This window comes from Marmota marmota, unplaced genomic scaffold, assembly GCF_001458135.2.
Source record: "Marmota marmota marmota unplaced genomic scaffold, marMar, whole genome shotgun sequence".
Classification (NCBI taxonomy): Eukaryota; Metazoa; Chordata; class Mammalia; order Rodentia; family Sciuridae; genus Marmota; species Marmota marmota.
Genome location: NW_026000206.1, coordinates 6,665,498 through 6,684,719, shown reverse-complemented (window position 1 = coordinate 6,684,719; position 19,222 = coordinate 6,665,498). Strand labels below are relative to the sequence as shown.

The 19,222-nt window shown below is 50.6% G+C and overlaps 2 protein-coding genes across 2 annotated transcripts in view; both read left to right on the top strand.

Annotated features, from left to right (window-relative positions):
• Eef1akmt2 (EEF1A lysine methyltransferase 2) overlaps positions 1 to 12,029 on the top strand; it is an 80,807-nt gene extending 68,778 nt beyond the window's left edge. The window contains exon 7 of the mRNA XM_048791365.1: positions 11,912 to 12,029. The gene's annotated coding sequence lies outside the window, so the exon portion shown is untranslated. The remainder of the gene's footprint in view (positions 1 to 11,911) is intronic.
• Fam53b (family with sequence similarity 53 member B) overlaps positions 11,939 to 19,222 on the top strand; it is a 79,677-nt gene continuing 72,393 nt past the window's right edge. The window contains exon 1 of the mRNA XM_015498369.2: positions 11,939 to 12,158. Within this exon, the coding sequence (XP_015353855.1) occupies positions 12,081 to 12,158 (78 nt within the window). The 5' untranslated portion in view covers positions 11,939 to 12,080. The remainder of the gene's footprint in view (positions 12,159 to 19,222) is intronic.

Here is a 19,222-nt window from a genome sequence, read left to right as displayed (position 1 = left end):
TGCTGACTCTTGGAGGAAACCATTTTCTTCCTTAGCTGCCTCCATTGAGGACCTCTCTGCAGAAGGGCCCAGGTCTGAGTATAGGCTCTCAGAGTGAGGCTGGCCCAGGCCTGTGGTCAGTATGGCTCAGAGGCTTCTGCCCTGACTCTGACTCTCAGGCCACATCCATTGTGGGTGCCTCCTGGGTGTGGATGCCTCTTCTGGGCACGTGTTGGGCTCCGCACTTGTATCACAGCCCTAGCTAATGTTTCAGTACCTTACTAATAATTGAAGTGAGCCCCAGCAGAGGACCTGCAGGGATGCAGTAAGGACCTGCAAAGGTGCAAGAAGACCACCAAAGCCACCCTGTGAAATTTCTGTTCTTTAAAGGGCCTGGCTGTGTTATGCTGTTTGTTAAGGGTGCACCCTGCCTCTGGGTACATTCTACAGTACTTTTTTTTTTTTTTAGAGAGAGAGAGAGAGAATTTTTTAATATCAGTTTTTGGTGGACACAACATCTTTATTTTATTTTTATGTGGTGGTGAGGATTGAACCCAGCGCCCCGCGCATGCCAGGCGAGCGCGCTACTGCTTGAGCCACACCCCCAGCCTCATTCGTACTTTTTATCTCATTCACGCATCAGTCACTTCTCTCCTCCATGGGAGCAGAACTGTGGCTAGTGTATGTTTGTGTCTTCCACCCCACCATAATCCTGAGTGCTCAAAGGAAGTAGAAAAGAATTTGTTTGTACCCTTCTTCCTGCCCACCCCTGCCCCCTGTCAAAAAGTAAAGGAGCTCACCATCCAAAGAGCATCTTCTTCCACCAGTTTTTATATTAATTTCATGGCCTATTTGAAGTAACTTAGAGCCCAGTGCCTGGACTTAGCTTTGAATTAGCACACAGTGAAACCCTTAGCAAGAGTCTTTTTCTCTGTCTAAAGAGAAAGTCATGCTGTCTAGGTATGTCCACAGACAGATGGCTGCTCCTACACATAGAGAAGCTTCCTGTGTGGGGCTGCAGCTGAGTTGGGGGTGTCTTACTGGAGTAGATGCTGTCATCCAGAGTCTTCCCTGCTAGTAAGGACCAGATGGATGGCTTCGGCAGTGTGACCTGAGAGGTGCCATTGAGTTTGGGTGTACTTGTCACATGACAGACCTGTCAGGCAGTTCTGAGTCTCTCCAGTTTTGTTTCGGCAGATGATGGTATTCTTGAACTTGAATAGTGATGTGGGGCAGAGGGGAGAAGGCAGAGGCTTCACTTGTGATTAACTTGTTTGATTAATTTCTGTACCAGACTCTCTGAAATAGATTGGGAGGTTTGACTCAAGATCAGGAAGGGGAAGTCCTGAAGTGTGAGCTGAGGTCAAGATGTGACTTCTGAGTGGGTGGCAGATGCGAAACCTGGTGACCCTCCTGTCTACAGTGGTTCTTACAGAGCTTATTGGTCTCCGGCATCACCTTCAGTGTTCCGGTGTGATAATTGTGATGCTGTTTTGGACCAATGTGTTGGGGCTGCTGGTCCCCAGGTCTCTGAGATAAAGAGATCAGTGCCCTTCCATCTGTGTCCTAAGTGCCAGCTGCTGGGTGATTGCTTTCCCTCCATACAGTGGCCCTGGGGCTTCTGTGAGAATAGCACTGGCATGTAGCTGCGGCTACCAACAGAAATGCTTTCCCCTACCTACAGAGCTATTGGAACGACACTGGTAGGAAGGCCTGGTGTAGCCTGGGCTGGGGTGGGTGGTCCTACATGGGGAGAGGTGTTGCTGTCTGAGTGCCCTGTTGGTCCATAAGTGTTCTGTAAAGGAAGAGCAGATTCTTGTCCTGGGAGATGGGAGATGAAGGTGTTAAAACTGGTCAGTGGCTAACTTCCTGACCCTCCTCTAACTCGGAATGTTACTAACTTGAACTTGCAGGTACAGCCTTCACCCCCACCTCAGCTACATAAGACAGCTGCTGGCTCCATAAGGCCTACCTCCCTTCACACCCTGCCCATTGCCAGCAGATCCAATGGTCAGGTGTGGCTGCCTCCTGCTCTGACTCAGCTGATTGCGAGTGCCACTGTGGCAGCAATGGATGATTTAGCTTTGCTGTTGTGTAGTTTCCTGGGACCTTCAACACTGCAGATCAGGTTTGAGCGGGACCAAGAAGGCTGGCCTGAGTACAGGCAACCATAGCAGTTGCTCCAGAGCAGGCTTGGGGCTCCTATTTGCATGTGACAGGTAGGAAACTGAGGCTCAAAGAGGTGTAGTGACTTGGTCAGAGCCACACAGTGAGATGTGGCTACTCTTAGACTCTTACAAGTCAGAAACAGAGCTTGTCTGCCCAGCTTCCCATTTAGTGGGCCGGGGAACCAGGCCTAAGAAGGGAAGTGACTTGGCAGATTGGATGGAGTGGGCCAGAAGCCTTGCTAGGGTCGGAACTCACGCCTTCTAAGTCTTTTTCTGTTAGCACAGGCCACGCAGCCTCTTGTTTGGGATTCTCTGTTTGTTTTTAATTATTTTACCCCTCATCCCTTGGTTTTTATCATGGTGGGTTAAATTCAGTATGCTTGTAAATAGGTCTGACTGAAGAACAGGTCATGGTTGTCTTAGGATTAAGTGGCTTAACATTACAGTAGATTATCTTTGGGGCCCCTTGCTGTCCTCTCCCCATCTCTGGTTCTCTGCCCATTCTTTCCCTCACCCTGGTTTGGAGGAGAAGGCAGTGTCTAGCTCTGTGCCCACTCAGTAAGTATTAGTTCTCCTCGCCTCTTGTCCCCCTATTTCCTTCCTTTTGAGTTTGTTCAGCAAATTCTAATCTGTAGCAAGCTCTTCTCTCTCAGTGTTTGGTGGGCTAAAATGACACATGATAGCAAGAATTACGGGAGGCTTGTAGGAAACTCATCTTTCAGTTATCTTTCATTGATAAATGAGCTCTTGACAAGTCATGCATGCAGTTGGCTTCAGTTTCGAGAAACGACATGGGCTGTCTTGTTCCCATGTTCAGATTTGCTTTGGCTCTGGATCTCAGCACTTTCATGTCCCTGAATAATGTCATTCCCTTCCTCCTTTCAGAATGTTATTGCTTAAAAAAAACAGAAAATCCCCACAACACTGTGAGAATGACACAGAAAGTCCTGGAGAATAGAGTCCTGATTTAATTGAGCAGTTCATTTTGCTGGTGTGTGTGTGTGTGTGTGTGTGTGTTTGTTTGTTTTTCCTCCTCCATTAAGAGAGACCCACACAGGAGACTGGGATACTTTGTTCAGCAAGGGGCACAGGCCAGGTCCCTTTCTAGTCATGCCAGGGGACTGGCAGTCATTCCCCAAATGTGGGCCTCTCGTGGCCTTTGATTACCTGAAGGACTAGGCTAGGGATTCGTACCAGTTAAAGGGAAACACCGCCAAAGACATGCCTTATTCTAGAGCGAGGGACAGAGATGGGAAGAGTATACCCCCTCTTTATCTAAGGACAGCAGGTGCTTTATGAATGCAGCAGGAGGGTGTCTCACCTCCTGAATGTCTGGCATCCAGTCCCTGGAGTGAGGTGCTCAGAGACTCAAAAGCATGTTCCTGGTCTCCAACAGCTCATGCTAGTCTGTAAGTTTAGTAAGTAGCTACTCTGTGCTAAGAATTGTGCTCACCTAAGGTTTTCAATACTTCTGGAGATGTTTCTGTAGTGCCCCCACCTTACAGGGCATTACCTCCTTAACCTTCTTAGATCTGAGGTCAGCAGAATAAGGATAACTTCTTATATATCACAGAGGAAGGAAAGGAGCTTAGTAGGCTATGTAGACCATCCAGGGTCCTACAGCTCTTCTGAGATTGAGCTGGGAAGACAACTCTGGGCTTGAAGTCCCATGTTCTTCCCTAGTTTTGTTACTGACTTAGCAGATAGACATGATAAGGCTCTTGCTGTGGCAGGCTCCCTGCTGAGACCAGAGGGTGACTGCCACAGGGTCACACTTACCCTCCCCAGGTGGCAGGCAGAGCCCTGTCCCAAACACTTAAGAAATGTGTTCTAAGTGAGAGAAGGACAGGTGGGCTGTGGTGGACATACAGTGGGAGACAGAGGCCCAGGGAAAATGGGGGGTGGATGGACACAGATTCCATCAGGAGTTGCACCTAGCAGTGTGACTCCCTCCAGTGTGAGCTGAGGTCAGGATGTGACTTCTGAGTGGGTGGCAGATGCGAAACCTGGTGACCCTCCTGTCTACAGTGGTTCTTACAGAGCTTATTGGTCTCCCGCATCACCCCCAGTGTTCCATTGTGATACTTGTGATACTGTTTTGGATCTCCAGGCCTGGGAGCACCCTGAGTTTCATGGGTGACAGTGTACTTTCTGTGTGGGCCCAGCTTAGCCCAACATCTGTGCAGTTAAGGTTGGAAAGTGAAGGTTCTGTGTCCCACTCCCACTTTGTCCAAGACACCTCCTCATCTGCCCGCAGTAGGACCCTGGGTACTATGTTTCAGTGTTAAGTTCTGCAAGGCTGATGTTTGGCCTAGAGGCACTCAGGATGAGCTGCATTCAAGAGGGGGTGTATTGCAAACTCAGTGTCTGTGTTTCAGGGTTTGACCATTTAATGTGAGAAATCAAATATGTGCTTGTAGGATATTTATGAAACACAGATGTTGGAGCAGAAGGATCTAGTGGCTCCGATGTAGCTTTTGGTGTTCAGTAGATGTGGGTTGAGTTTTGGTGCCTTGCTCACAACTGGGTGACTGTTGGCCTGGGCCTTAGTTTCCTCATGTAAAATGGGATAACCATAGAGCCCTTCTGGAGACTCTGAGGATGCAGATTCTCTCTGTTGAAAGATATGTTTGGTGTTACCCATTATTTCCTGCACATAGAGACCAAGAAGAATTAGAAAAATGTTAGAGAAAGGTTTGGCTTTTTTTTTCTTTCTTTCTTTTTTTCCTGAATGCTGCCTCTATTCTGGAGTTTCCTTAAATGAGTATTGAGCATGTCCTTTTTTTTTTTTTTTTTTTAAAGAGAGAGAGATAATTTTTAATGTTTATTTTTTAGTTTTCGGCGGACACAACATCTTTGTTTGTATGTGGTGCTGAGGATCGAACCTGGGCCTCACACATGCCAGGCGAGCGCGCTACCTCTTGAGCCATATCCCCAGCCCTTGAGCATGTCCTTAATATTAAAATATTGACTAAAGAGTTTTTTTTTGGGGGGGTGTCTCTGTTTTTCTGTCTTTGATCAGTAATCTTAAGGTTGTGGCCAGGATCCTGGGCCGAGGGAATTAGTAACGTGTTTGTTGTAGTGGGAAACACGTATTCTCTGTTTTCTGGCTGGAACTGCAGTCTGTCTTTCCAGTGTCAGCTTTGTCTGGAGAAGTGCAGCTCTGGATAAAGTTCCCAGGCAGCTTTTCACTTCATCCCTCCAACTCAGGTGACTTAGTTGCACAGAGAGCAAGGGAAGGGCCTCCCAGATGGATTGAATTCCCTCATGGCTGGGGGCTTGACGGTAGGATACTCTTGGTTTGTCACAGCCTCTGGTAGAAGACAGTGCGACCCATGGACAGAGGCACTTCCCTGTGTGTTTCTAGATCCTATCTACAGATGATTTTTGTTACACAGACAACTGATGTTATGAAAGTTTCAAAGTGCATGAGGCCTTCACAAAGACCTTGTGCAATTGCTATTTTCCTCCCATTTCCTTTGCTTAATGGGAGGGGGAAATGGGAGCTCTGAGAGCAGCGACCTGCTCCAGCCAGAGCTCTCAGGAAAATCACTGTTGGAGGCCAAGGTCACGTTTAGGTTTTGGTCAGAGTCCTGTTTTTAAGGCAGTGAGACATTCTTCTGTAAAGCATGGTTGAGTAGTTCAGGCTAAATAAAGACACCAAAGGAAGGAGAAGTTTCGGTTTCTTTTTAAGCCCTTCAAGATGCATTCTAGAAGCCTTCCGTGAACTCCTCTTGACTTAAGATTCATGCAGAGCTGTAGAGTTTGCAGAGCTTCCTCGTGGTAATTCCTTTACCCTGCACTTCTCTTCCTGCGCATGCACCAGGCGGGCTCCTTCCCATTCTCCAGAAGCCGAGGCGCAGACTACAGCCATCTTGTAGGCATGTGAAGGGTCACAAACACAGGAGGGCTCGTGAAGACTGCAGAACAAAAACAAGAACAGCTTCACGTTAGGAAGGAGAAAGAGCAAAGCCGTCCCTTCCCCATGTTGTCAGAGAGAGGAGGCTGTAAGGTACTGGGCAAATAATTTATTTTCTTGGGGCCTCAGTCTTCTCATCTGGAAAGTGGTAACACTGCTGATAGCAATGCCCATTCTCAGGAATGTGAAGGTGAAGTAAAAGCCTGGTCTGTGCTTGATGCCAGGGGTGTGAAGTTGGTGGGCTGTGGCCTGCAGTGCAGCTGTGGGAGCGCAAGCAGAGGTGGGGCTGGGCTCTGAAGCAGCCTGCCGTGGCGCTGGCCCTGGGCTTCTCATTGAGGGGTAGCCACTGCCCACACGTGTGTCCTCCTCTTGCCCTGTAGGTTTTGCTTTGGGCACCGTGCTAGGGAGCTTGGGCTGTTGTGAAGATGTGCCTTTGGGGTCTGGATTGTCAGTGGTTAGGTTCCCCTGCCACCACATCTGTACCCAGGGACTATGAGTGTGGTAGGATCAGGGATCAGTGGGAAGTCTGACTTTGGCTTTGCTTCTTCAGTGGAAATTCTGGTCAAAACGAGTCACTGAGTGGGGACTGTGTCCCTATGTTCAAGTTGAGGGGCCAGTTAAGGGGAGTTCCTCCCTGTGACACTGGGCAGCCCCAGAGGTGTGTAGAGTCAGGGTGGGAGACTCCCAGAAAGTCACATCCGAGAGGTGAAGGAGAACATGGGGCCTGGGAAGTGACAATAGGAGATTTAAATACAGACCTAGGAAACTGAGGAAGAGATCCAGGGTGGTGTGGGCAGGTGGGAGTTGCTGCCCACAGATGTTCTTTGCCTGGAGGGGAACAGACACCGGTGTCTGGGTCCTTCCCTGTGCAGAGCTCTTTTCTGTGCATTTTGTTATTTGAATCTCCCAGCAGTTCCCAGGCAAAGGTGTTATTATTGCCACTTTAAAGATGAGAAAGCTGAAGTCAAGCCACGAGGTCAAGGTGAAGGCCAGGCAGGGCTGCCAGCTTCTACAGCCTACCTGGCCTCCCCTCCTCGGCATGTCGTCACCCTGGTGCAGGCAGGGGGCTTTTTTCTTTTTTTTAAATTTACATATAGTACAGTTTACTCTTGTGCTGTTTAGTTCTATGAGTTTTGAGAAGTTTATTTAAATATTTTATTTTGAATTCGTTTTACATTTGTGCAGTTGTAGGAAATAAAGCAGAGAAATATGTAGTACCCTTTACGCGTTTCACACCAGTAGTAACATTTTGCAAAACAAGTGTGATCACGAGATTGAGCCCCACACTGTCAAAATATGGACCATTTCATCTCTACAAGGACCCTTCTTGTGGTCTTGTAGCCACATCCCCATTCCTAACTCCTGACAACCACTTATCTGTTCTCCAGTTCTGTGATTTTCTGATTTCGAGAATGTGATATAAATTAATTGTACAATAATTAACGTTTGGGGGTTGGCTTTTTTTACTCAGCATATTCTTTGGAGGTTTGTCCAAATTCTTGTGTGTATTAATAGTTCCTTTTGGGCTGGGGTTCAGTGATGGAGCACTTGCCTAGCGTGTGTGAGGCACTGGGTTTGATTCTCAGCACCGCAAATAAATAAATAAAACAAAGGTCCATTGATAACTAAATATTAAAAGAAAAGTTCCTTTCATTGCTGAGTTATATTTCATGGTATGGATGGCCTCAGTTTGTTTAACCATTTGCCTGGGGAAAGACACCTGGTGATTCCCTGGTGGCTGTTATGGAGTAAAGCATCTGTGTGTGAACATTAGTCTTCATTTCTCTGGGATAAAATGCTAAGGAGTGCAGTGATTACACTAGTTTTGGTAATTGTGTGAGTGTGCTTCTGAAGGGTATAGGATTTTTGTTTATTTGTTTGTGGGATAGGAAATTGGATCCAGGGCCTTGTACAGGCTAGGAAAGCACTTTACTGCTGAGCTACACCCCCCAGGCTCCTAAAGTGTGCATTTGGGATATAGAGGGAGCACGGACCTGGGAGTTAGTTCATTAGGACTCAAATCCTAGCTTTGAACCAGATTCTGGTAAGATACTTTGAATGACTATAAAATGGGGATAATTGGAACTGCCTTAAAGCTAAAGTGTTTAAATAGTGGGTGCTTGTATCAGTCCCTTTTCTGCTATTATAATGAAATGCTAGGGGCTGGGTAACCTTATAAAGATCAGAGGTTTATTTAGCTCACAGTTCTTGGGTTCAAAGGCATGGTGCCAGTTCTGGTGAGGACCTCATGGTAAACGGCATCACAGTGTGTGCAAGAGGGAGATATCACAGGGCGAGACAAAAAGCCAGGGTGGCTGGGAATTGGCCAGGCTTATTCTTTCATACCAGCTCCCTTGAAAATATAAACTCAAGACCTGTATTAATCTCTTCCAGAGGGCAGCACATGTTAAAAGAATTAACAACCTCCCACTAAGCCCCACCTATGAAAGATACCCCGTCTCTTAACCTTGTTACATGGGGAACCAAGTTTTGAACACATGAACTCCTGGGAACACACCACCTCCAGACTATGCCTGTGCTCAGTGGAGAGAAGCTGTACTCAATACAGGTTCAGAGAAAGCCATCCGGCAAAGCAGGGGGTGCTGGGAGGCCGCCTGTGGAGGGCTGTGTCAGGCTTCTCCTCCCTCCTTCCCAGCACCACCTAGTCATCATTGTCTTCCAAGGCCAAACTCTGTCTTCTCCCTGGGAAGACCCTGTCCTTGTTCCTACCCTGGTCTAAGTCTCTCGACAGGACAGGTGCTGGTATTCCCCATTGAAGCTGGCCAGGCCCATGCCACAGATCCAAGGACTCTCAGGGAATTCCAGATTGCACCAGGCTCTGCTGGTCTGGATTAGCCTCACCAAGTCTGAGCACATGCCCAGACTATTTCAAATGTCACTGTGTCATAGCCCAATTCCAGAAATGTGTTTTGGGCTTTTATCCTGTGTAAGGCACTGTGTTAGGTGTTGTGAAGGGGGCAGAAAACCTCACTGTCTTCCAGCAGAATGAGCCTTCAGGAACCCTCATGGCTGCAGGGTAAGGTCTGCATTCAGAGCCATTTTCAGAGCTTGTGGTCTGCTTGGATCTGTCTCTTCAGCTCTTTGACCCTCTGCCCTCCACGCACACCGCTCCCACATTGGGTCCTGACTGTGTCATTGAAACTTTTTGGAAGGCCACATGCTATTCCTTTACTTAACTACACTGTTATTTATTTAAACAGCCCCTTCTGGCTGGGCATCTAGGTTGTCTGCATTCTTGGTCTCTTGTGGCAGTGATGTGTGTCCTAGGCTCCTGTGCAGGGGGGTCTCTTCCAGCCCCACTGCAGCGCCCCTCTCACCGCCTTGCCTGTATGTAGTGCTTGCTTCATAGTACTCCGTCCCAGAACCCCCAAGGAAGGGATGTGGTCATACATCCTTCCTACAGGGCCTGCAGTTGTTGCTGACCCCCAGGTACCCAGGAGCTTATGGTGCTGAGGTACATATCACCCCTAGTGCTGCCTCTGCCACCCTGGTCCCTTATAGGGGCTCTGGTGGGGATGGAGCTAGTGAGGGATTGGAGGCCCCATTGCTGCCTCATTCCAGCTTCCTGCTTTGTGTGGAGCTGTGTCAGGATGGACTGATGAGTTTCCATGGCAACACTCACCAGCATCATTCTTACCGGCTTCCCACTGTTTTACCAGAGGGATGAGCCATAATATAGCCAGGCCCCTCTTGATGGAATTCAAACAAATTTGAGAGGATGACTGCCTGAGTGTCTTTGCTGAAAATGGCTCTGAACTCACAGGCTGCTTCATTAAACTGCAGCAGTAGCTGCTGTCTCTGGCCACTGAGCACAGTGCTTGAGCTCCACTTCCATAGGATTCAGTAACCTTATGAAGCAGGCACAGTTTTCTCCATTTCACAGAGAGGGAAACTGAGGCACAGAGCAAGTCAGTTGACAAAAGATTGCTCAGTACATTGCAGGAGCTGGGAACTGAATCAGGTGTGCTTTGATTCAGGACTTGAACTTATAACTACTAACGTCCAGAAATGGGTGCCGGGCACTGTGGTGCATGCATGTAATCCCACTGGCTTGGGAGGCCGAGGCAGGAGGATCGCGAGTTCAAAGCCAGCCTCAGCAAAGCCAGGTGCTTAGCACCTCAGTAAGACCCTGTGTCTCTAAATAAAATACAAAATAGTGCTGGAGATGTGGCTCAGTGGTCAGATGCCCCTGAGTTCATTCCCCGGTACCCGCCCCCCCACCACCCAAAAAAAAAAAAAAAAGGAAATGGGTGGTAGGAGGTGGAGGACCGGTCATGTCCCAGACTTTGTGCTTGTAGTTGGCTGCCCTAGAACTGAATTGAGGCTTACACCCAGAAAGATAATGGCAACTATCATTGTGCCACTAAGGTGGCACAAAGGTCCTCTTAGAAGGGTGAGCCTAGTGTACCTCTCTTGGCCCTCTCCTAAACCAAGCATCCTGGGGACTAGTGGGCATCTCTGGCTCAGCTGTTTGGCCAGAGCTCAAGGGAGTGGTCTGGAATTCTCTCCTTGAACAGATGACACCTGGTTAGGATGCACTGCTTGTAGGTTGGTGTGGTACTAAACCCATGCATCAGGTCTCCTAGTGCAGCCGGGAGCCTGCAGACCCTGGTCCTTCCTTCCTGAACAGTCAAGCTTTGAAAGTGTATTGATTCCCACCCCTTCCCTGCTTTTGCACTTTGGATGAACCTTGTTTTCGAAGAACAGTAGAAGGTAATTTTCCTGTGCTTGCCAGCTGGCCTGTAATTGAGCAATCTCAATAACACCCACTGTAAAGTCTAATCGAAGTAAACAGGAAAATATGATTTACAATCTGGATGGCAAGTAAATGCCAGTGTGCAATTAATTTTTACACAGAGCAGCAGATTCTAAAACATTTTCCTGTATAGAGCAGTGTGTTTTTAATTACACATTAGGAGTTGCCTTTCTATTTATTTATTACTATTACCATCATTAGTTTTTAGTTTTTGATGGTGATATTTGGATGCCTTGATTCCATATGATGTTCTTTGAAGGTTTAACCACAGAAGGGTGGGTTGGGGAAATGAGATCAGACAAGTCAATTGTAAGGTGCAATTTTTCAAACCAGACCTGAAGGCTATGCTCTTCCTCCATTTCCTTCGTGGGAAATGATGGGAGTGTGTGTGTGGGTGTGGGGGTGTTGACAGGCTGCCAGATGGCCATGCCAAGGGATTCCTTTTAGTGTGGAAGGTCACTGGGTTTGGTTTATTCAGGGGAAGTGGACAAAGATACCAGGCCCCCAGCGTTGCAGATATGTTGGTATTGAAAGGTCGCACACCAAAGACGGGAGCCATGTCTTTAATGGCTGGTGTTCTTAGCTGGTGGAGAAGGGAGCCTACATGCCAACTGTGGGTGCCCTCCTGCCAGATGGCTGCCTGAGTTGAGTGTTGGACATGAGGTGAGATGTGTTCTGACCCTCAGCCTCTCCTGACTTGTCCTGGTGTACACTAAAGCTGCCTATAGAGCCAACTCAGTGGTAAGATGTCACACACCTCAAACACGCTGCAGGGATCACAGACCCTGAGATAGATCTTAAGGTATTATGCGGCTGGACTAAATTTGTTGTTCTAACCAGCAGGTCTTTGACTTTGGGGTGCCCCAAGGCTGCTACTGGGAGGGGGAGGCTCTGAGATGGTGACTCTGGGCCTTGGCCCTTCTAGAGAGAGTACAAGTCCTTTACTAAGAAGGTGGTTCTGTTCCAAAGGGATCCTCAGCATCAGTGGTGATGGGAGCGGGGTGCTACTCTTTAAGGGCCCTAGTCTTTCTGGTCTTGAACCTCTTTTCCTGTCTTTTGTCTTTCCAGGGAGTTGGCTGTACTCAGCCCCATTCCAAGGGTGAGAGGCTGATGGGGAACTCTTTCTGCTGATGTCCTTCCCCTGGGGTTGCCCAGGCATCAAGGCTGCCCAGGTCTGCCCACCTGAAGATGGCTTGTGCCTACTCTGGGATGCAGCCCAGTGCCTGAGGTCCTTACCATGGTGATGATCCTGAGGAGAAGCCTTGCCAACCAGGGAACTGACTCCATAGCATGCAGGACCTTCAGCCCTGAACTGGTGAGGATCTAGTGAGCATTGTTACTTTGATGACCTTCTTTGAGGCCTGAGGTGCAGGTGGGCTGGGGGGGGGGGGACATCCAGGCGTGGCTAACTGGGTTCAGAGTACCTGAGAGTAGAGTTCCGTGAGAAGTTCCAGCCTGGGGCCATAGGGCACAAGAGCCCAGAGAGTGGCAGCCTGCTTCCAAGGAGGAAGTGGCCTGGCTCGGATGACAGCTCCTCTTGTGAGAGAGGAGGGGGCAGTCACCTGGTAAGGTGCCAGACAGGGTTTGGCCACCCTGCCAGACTGGGTCCAGCTTTCCTTCTGTCTCCACTGGCAAGGTGGGGCGACTTCCAGAAGGAGGGTGGTGTCTGAGTGGGGCCAAGAAGAGACTGTACCTCCAAAGGGTGATGCAGGGATGTCAAGAATGGGAGATGAAGAAGAAAGAAGGCAGTCAAGGTGGCAGGCGTGGTGACAGCCACCCTCTGGTTACCCTCCTAGATGGTGGTGGGTTGGGCGGAGAGGCAGCAGGTTATTTGACCTTAGGCTGTGAGCCAAATCCTGGAGCCAGCGCCACTCCAAGCCCAGTTCCTAAGTGGGGGCTACTCCCCTGCAGAGGGGGAAGTCATGCTCAGCCATGAGCACCTTCGAGGAGTTTTGCCGTTGGCTAAGTCCTCAGAACTCGCTGCAGCTTTCATGGTCAGCAAGGGTCTGGCCGACCCAGAGTCATGTCACCTAGTACCCCTCCTGAGCCCCGACACTGAGCACCGTCAAGGAATACTGTACTCAGAGCAGATAGGCCGAGGTACTGAGCCCTGGCTCTGGAGCGCCACTGAGACCTGCATGCATTCCACAGCCTTCACGGCACCTGTGGCGTGACGGACACGGGCTGGAGGAATTCAGGAACCAGCATAACCCAGAGGCGGCTTGTGCCCTTCTCGTCCTTGAGAAGCTACCTGCCTCAGGGGTAAGGTAGCTTGGACAGACATTAATACAGGGACCCTTCAGGACCCCATTAATGGTACCTCATAACTGAAACCCCACAAAGTGTGGAGGAGGGCTGGCTTGACTGTAGCACGCCAGGGAAACCCTGCAGAAAAGGATGCTTGACACAGTCTTCAAGGGTGAGCAGAAAGGGCTTATAAACTGTAGGGTCCTACCTGCTCATTTTACAGACCCAGAGCAGGGCAGTAACTATCTCACCCCTCCATGCTGCCAGCCCTTCTTACCCCGTGCCAGGCCTCTCATGTAGCTGCCGACTTTTGTGGTTCTTCCTTGGGTCTCTGGTGTGGCTGGAGTAGGGCAGAGACCTGCACCTATAGCGTTTGCTAGACGCATCCTTGGCCATTGTGGCAGGTTGAGCCTCATGGTGGTCCAACCTGCAGTTTGATCGCTGTTTACCAGCCCCAATGCTATCACGCTTACCCCACGTGCCAGCCTTTCTCATTTGGATTATTGTGGTAATTGGGCTCCTACTTTTGGCTCTTTTCACCTGTTCTCTACCCAGCTGCCAGAGAAAATGCCAGTCTCTGTTCAGAACCTTCTACTGTCTTTCTATCTCATGCTGAGCAAATGCCAAAGGCCTTTGCAGTCTTGTTCTCCATGACTACTCTGACCTCGTCCCTGCTGCCCTTCCCACTAACTCCACCCAAGCCACACTGGCCTTCTGTTTCAGATAGGACAAGTATACCTGCCCCGGGACCTTTGCACTTCTTCCACAGCCTGGAACTCTCCCCACTTAGCAGGACTCTCTCCTTCTCTCCCCCTACTCCCTCTCTCCCTTCTCTGGATACTCAGCTTAAAATTTAATCCTGTCCTTACTCCCTGCTTCCTCGCCCTTTCCACAGGTACTTTCTGGCATCCCTTTCCTGTCTGTTTTCCCTCTGCGGCACTTAGCAATTTTTAGCAGTTTACTGTTGGTCTTGTTGTCTGAGCGACTCCCCAAACTGGAATGGGAGTTTTGTAAAGCAGGACATGTGTCTCTTTTGCTTGTTGCTGAGTCCCAGCGACTAGAGCCAGGCCTGGTGCCAGGAGGTACACAGTGACTGTCGAGTGATGAGTGCCGCCCGTGGCTTCTGAGCAGGTGGGTGTTGTGGTCCTTTGGCTGTAGCTCACTCAAAGCTGAGTGGCTTCATTTTTGTTGGTGGTGACATTCTTCTTGGTAGGAGTCTGAACAGGCTTCTAGAGTAGCTCTGATGGGAGGAGTAGCTATGGACAGGAAGGAGTAGCTCAGGGCAAGGGGCCCTGGAGCTGTCCTGAGGGAGGTGCCCTTCCTGGGTTCAGCTGCGCTGTCAGTCTCTGAGGCTGCCACTGTGTGCAGTCCCTTCATGGGGGGTAACTGGTACTGGCCAGAGCTGATTCCCAGGCACATGGGCTGAGGTCAGTTGAGCTGCCCTTCCAGGGATGTGGCCAGAGCCGCTGCCAGGGAGAGCTTGGCCTCTCAGCCCCAGCCTGGGAAGGAAAACTCATCTTTTCAGAACAGAAAGAAAAAAGGTTGGGGAAGCAGGCAGGTTCTCGGGAGTGAGCCAGCCTCGAACACATCTTCCAGAGTAGGGTCTTTGTTTTCTTCCCGACCCACTCCCCTTCCTGATGGATGTCCTTCTTTCTGCTGCTACGTATTATTGACTGATCTGGGCCCAGAACCACCTGGCAAGTGCTGTGGGCCCATCTGTCTCCCCGCCTTTTCCTCCTCCTCCGCTTGACTCCAGATGGCAGGTCAGTGTGGGAACGGCCCTTTTGGAGAGGGCCCTTTGCATCCATGGGCTGGTTGATGCCCTGCAGGTTGACTGTTGTCACGTTCCAGGCCTGGCCCAGTGCTGCTGGTGGGGCAAATGGAAACCCACTGTGCACCCACAGGAAGGCATGGGGAACACCTGGGGAGGTGCTCAGAGGTCTTAGCTGCATGCCTCTCTGCAGAGGGGCAGAGGTGCATCCATCTCTGTCCCTTACACAGGCAGGAAACTGGTTCAGAGAGCTCAGGGCAGGGTCCAGAGCATCAGTTGGTGAGCAGGGCACCAGGACAGACCTCAAGTCCCTTAGCTCCACTCAGCACCTTCCTCATGCGCCCAGCCTGGCTCTGGAGGCTGTGGTTGCCTCAGGGGAGGTTACTAAAGAAAGGCCCCAAGTAATCTTTCTAGTAATGACTTCAGGAGACAGAATGTGAGGTCATCCAGGGCCATTATTTGCTATGAGCAGCCCACAAAGCTAAGAGGCAGGCCAAGGGGTTTGCTTCAGCTTCCTAGACAAGTACATCATCCCTGTCATAGCTTCAAAATAACAACAGGAAAGATGGGAAATAATTCTTTTGTTTTCTAATTAGACCAAGGTGGTAGCAGAAGTGGAGGTTTAAGATTAAAAAAGAAGCCAGACGCAATGACAAGTGCCTATAATTTCAGTTACTAGGGAGGCCCAAGGCAGGAGGATCTTAAGTTCAAGGCCAGCCTTAGCAACTTAGCAAGACCCTGTCTCAAAGTAAAAAGTAAAAAAGGGCTGGAGGTGGAGCTCAGTGATGAAGCATTGCTTGGCATGTAGGAAGCCCTGAGTTCAGTACCCAGTACTGGAAAAAAAAAAGAGAGAGAGAGAGATCGATGCCTGGTACCACCCACATAAATCAATTAAATAAAATTAAAAAGAAAATATGATTCTGAGGAGGCTGGGAAATGTGCAGGCACAGGCCACTTGAATTCAGGAGCAGGCACCTGAGGTGTTGCCCCACCCTGACCCTGAGCTGGTCAGCAGGGAGCACAGAAAGTCTGAGGCCTCAGGGGAAAGTCACAAGGGTCTAGGAGCCCTGGGTGTCATGGCGTGCCCGAGGAGAGCCTGCAGGTGCCACCCTGGGACCTGGTGAGGAGCCAGAGGACAGCCTCATCCCTGCCCTCCTATGGCCCTCATAATGGCTCTTTCATTCTCCTTTTCAAAAAACGAAATGTTGGTTACAACGTGACTATCCCTACTCTAGAGAACAGTGTAGGAAAACAAGAAAAAGCACTGAGAAGCATTGAGCATTTTCCCTTTGCAGGCACAGGGGCCATGTGCCTGGGAGAGACTGCCCAAGGGCGCGGCTGTGCCCACACTGGCTTAGCTTGGACCGTCAGCAGCCATGGCTGTCGGTTTTCCTTCCCTGCTCTGCCTGGTTGCTCTTGTCGGTCATTCGTGCTCTTTCTTCTCCTAGTCTAAGATTAGCTGCTGCCACTGGAAGGGAGCCCAGACATTTGACCCTGTAGCGCTGTGCTCCCCCAACTCCTTCCCGCACACCCACGCGTAGGACAAGGGCTTGTTCTCTCGTTTCCAGAATGACCACCTCCCTTGGCAAGTCCTGGCCTTCTCTCCCCAGCAAGTCTCCCAGCTCTCTGTAAAGTCTGGAGACTAGAGGGAGCTGGCAAGTGGCCGCTCCTGGACAGGGCAGTGTGCGGTTCGGGGCTACTTGACTCTCCCCTAATGATCCACTCCAATTTTTGGGAGGGGCTGATCAGGTGCTTCCTTCTGCATGTGTCAGGTTAGGATGCCATGGCTAGGTACTTGCTCTGACTGAAGTTTGGACTCAGAAGTACACAGCAAGTCTGAGAAAGCCTGGTGCCTTTCACCCTGGACTAGCAGAGGTACCCTAGGGCCCTCTAGCCTAGGTATCCCCAGAGCCTTGGAGTCAGGGGTACCAGATGACCATCAGCATCTTTGAGAGTCACAGGATGCTGTTCCCCTCTCAGTTTCTTTCTGTCTTCTTGGGCCTGCATCTCTGCTTTCTAGTCTTTCATAGTCTCGTGTATTCTGTTTTGGAGGCATGGGTGCTCTTCTATTCACCCCGCTCCCCACCCCCACCCACACCCCATGCATGGGGGTGAGCTGCTCCCTGTACACTGTGTCAGGACAAGGAAAAAGTGATTCAATTGCTATGGTCCATAATCTTCAGAAAAAAGTTGCAAAGAACCATGGATAAGGCCTAGAGTTTTCTGCATAGGCCAGTTCCTCGTTTGGAGTCTTAATTGTGTCTTTTTTAAGGCAGGGTCTCTTTCTTTAGTTGGACAGATGGCTCACAAGCCTTGATTTCATTTCTAGCTTTTGCCTTTCCTGAGAGGTTCTGATTCCAAAGCTCTTGTCTTCTGTGTAAGGAGGATCACAGGGACAGGCCCTTTCCTGGGTGGGTTGGGGAACAGAGACGTGGTAGAGGAAGGGGTACAGAAGGGGACACATGCTCTTTGCTTGCCTTCACTGCATACCTCAGCCAGAGCTTGGGAGCACTTCTGTATAGATACGGGAGTCTGTGAAGCTTCCAGGGACACCATTACCTTGGGGCTGGTGGGCCTCAGTGCACAGTGATCTGCTTTCCTCCCTCCTGCCCTGTGGGATCCGAGGAATTGAAGGTGAGACTGGCTGACTGTAGGAATGGCGCCCTTCATGTTATCACATTCTGGGTAGATGGGATTAGAGAGGTTCTGGTCAACCTGCAGGGACTTCCAGGGACACCCACCAGTGGTCAGGATCTGCCGGGGCCCCACACCTGCAGAGGTGGGGTGTTTTGGCCTGACTGCGTTGGCTTTGCCTCACAGAGAGGGCTGAGAAAGCAAGACAGGGTCCCATCCCACCTGGAGGTCTAGCACAAAACTGGTAGGGTCCCTCGTTCGTAAGCCACAGAGGCCATCTCCAGCCAGCTTACACCGAGACGTGCTCCCTGGGGCGATGACAGATGGCTGGCTGGTGGAGAAGAGTGTGGAGGGTCAGGGCAGTGGGGAGGACATGGCAGGGATTCATGGCAGGCTGAGGAGAAGTGGAGATTCATTCTTCTAGGCTGTGATGTCTCAGTGCCATACATCCCGGGTTCCCTGGCACCTTTGGGTGGGGAGTTGGAGGCTGGTGTGGGGAACTTGGGCAGGCCTGGTTGGTGGCCCTGCCTCTCCATGCTGTGCTTTCTCTCCTTCCCCACCGAGCTTAGCTTCTCAGGAGCCTAGTGATTTGGAGAGGCAGTAGGTTCTGCCCTACAAAAACTCCATGTCTGTTGGCCTGTTGTCCACAGTGAGTGGGTAGTGGAAGCAGTACAGGCTGGCACAAGCAGGCAGGCCCAGCCCCAGTGCCGGCTGTGTTGGGATAAGGTAAATAAGGCAGCCCCTTCCCCCAAGGGGCCTCCACTTCTAAAGCAGAGAATGCACGTGGGACAAGCACGCTGGTCTTGCTGGCAGCGTTAGATCTGTGGGGGGAGCCTGAGATGGGAGGGTACTGATCTAGCCAGGACGCTCAGGGAGGGCCTCTGAGGAGGCCACATGACAATATGGACACAGAGCATGTAAAGATAAGATCCTGGTGCAAAGGCCCTGGGGTAGCGGTAGCTGGCAACAGGAGTGAGGAGGAGTGCAGAGGGAGTGAGGGAGCATGGGCTTGGCTCACATGGGCCTGGGGGGCTGTGGGAGATGGGGTAGCCTGGATTTTATGCTGGTTGCTGTGGGAAGTTGTTGGAGAGAAAGGAATGACTTGATCTGATCTCTGCTTTAAAAAGATGACTTAGGGTTCTGTGTGGAAGGTGGAAAATAGGGGCCAAGAGCACCATGCTGGGTGCCAGGGGGCATGGATGGGGTGTTTGGAGTGGTAAGAGCACTCGTCTGGCCTGGGGAACAGGTAGCTGCTCTGGGGATCTGTAGCAAATGCTGACAGGTCCCTGTTGAGTGAGTGGGATCCTGGAGCCCTGTGTGCTGGCCAGGGCTTCCTGGCGCAGGCCATGACCAGCCGATAGCCCTCCTGCCTGCTTGCAGCGTGGTAGTACCCACTCATGTGTGCACGTTCCCTGGATGGGTGTGGGTCAGGAGTATCCTGGGCTGCCCCTGTCTAGATCACACCAGCTTATTAGAACGAAAGGCCATGTTGTCCCACCAAGAAGGCGGGGCTCTGCTCTGCTGCTTCCTGCTTTTGTCTGTCTGCCCCAAGTCGTCTTTTGCAGCTCATGCTCGCCAGTGAAGCACACAGGCTGTGACAGCCTTCGTGCTCCCTTCTGCTTGCTACAGTCCCTGTCCTGCAGTGGACTTCTGCGGGCTCCCTGCTGGGTTGCTCTGCTACCTGTCCAGCACAGGAGGTGGGGATTGTGATTCCTCAGTGGCTGTTG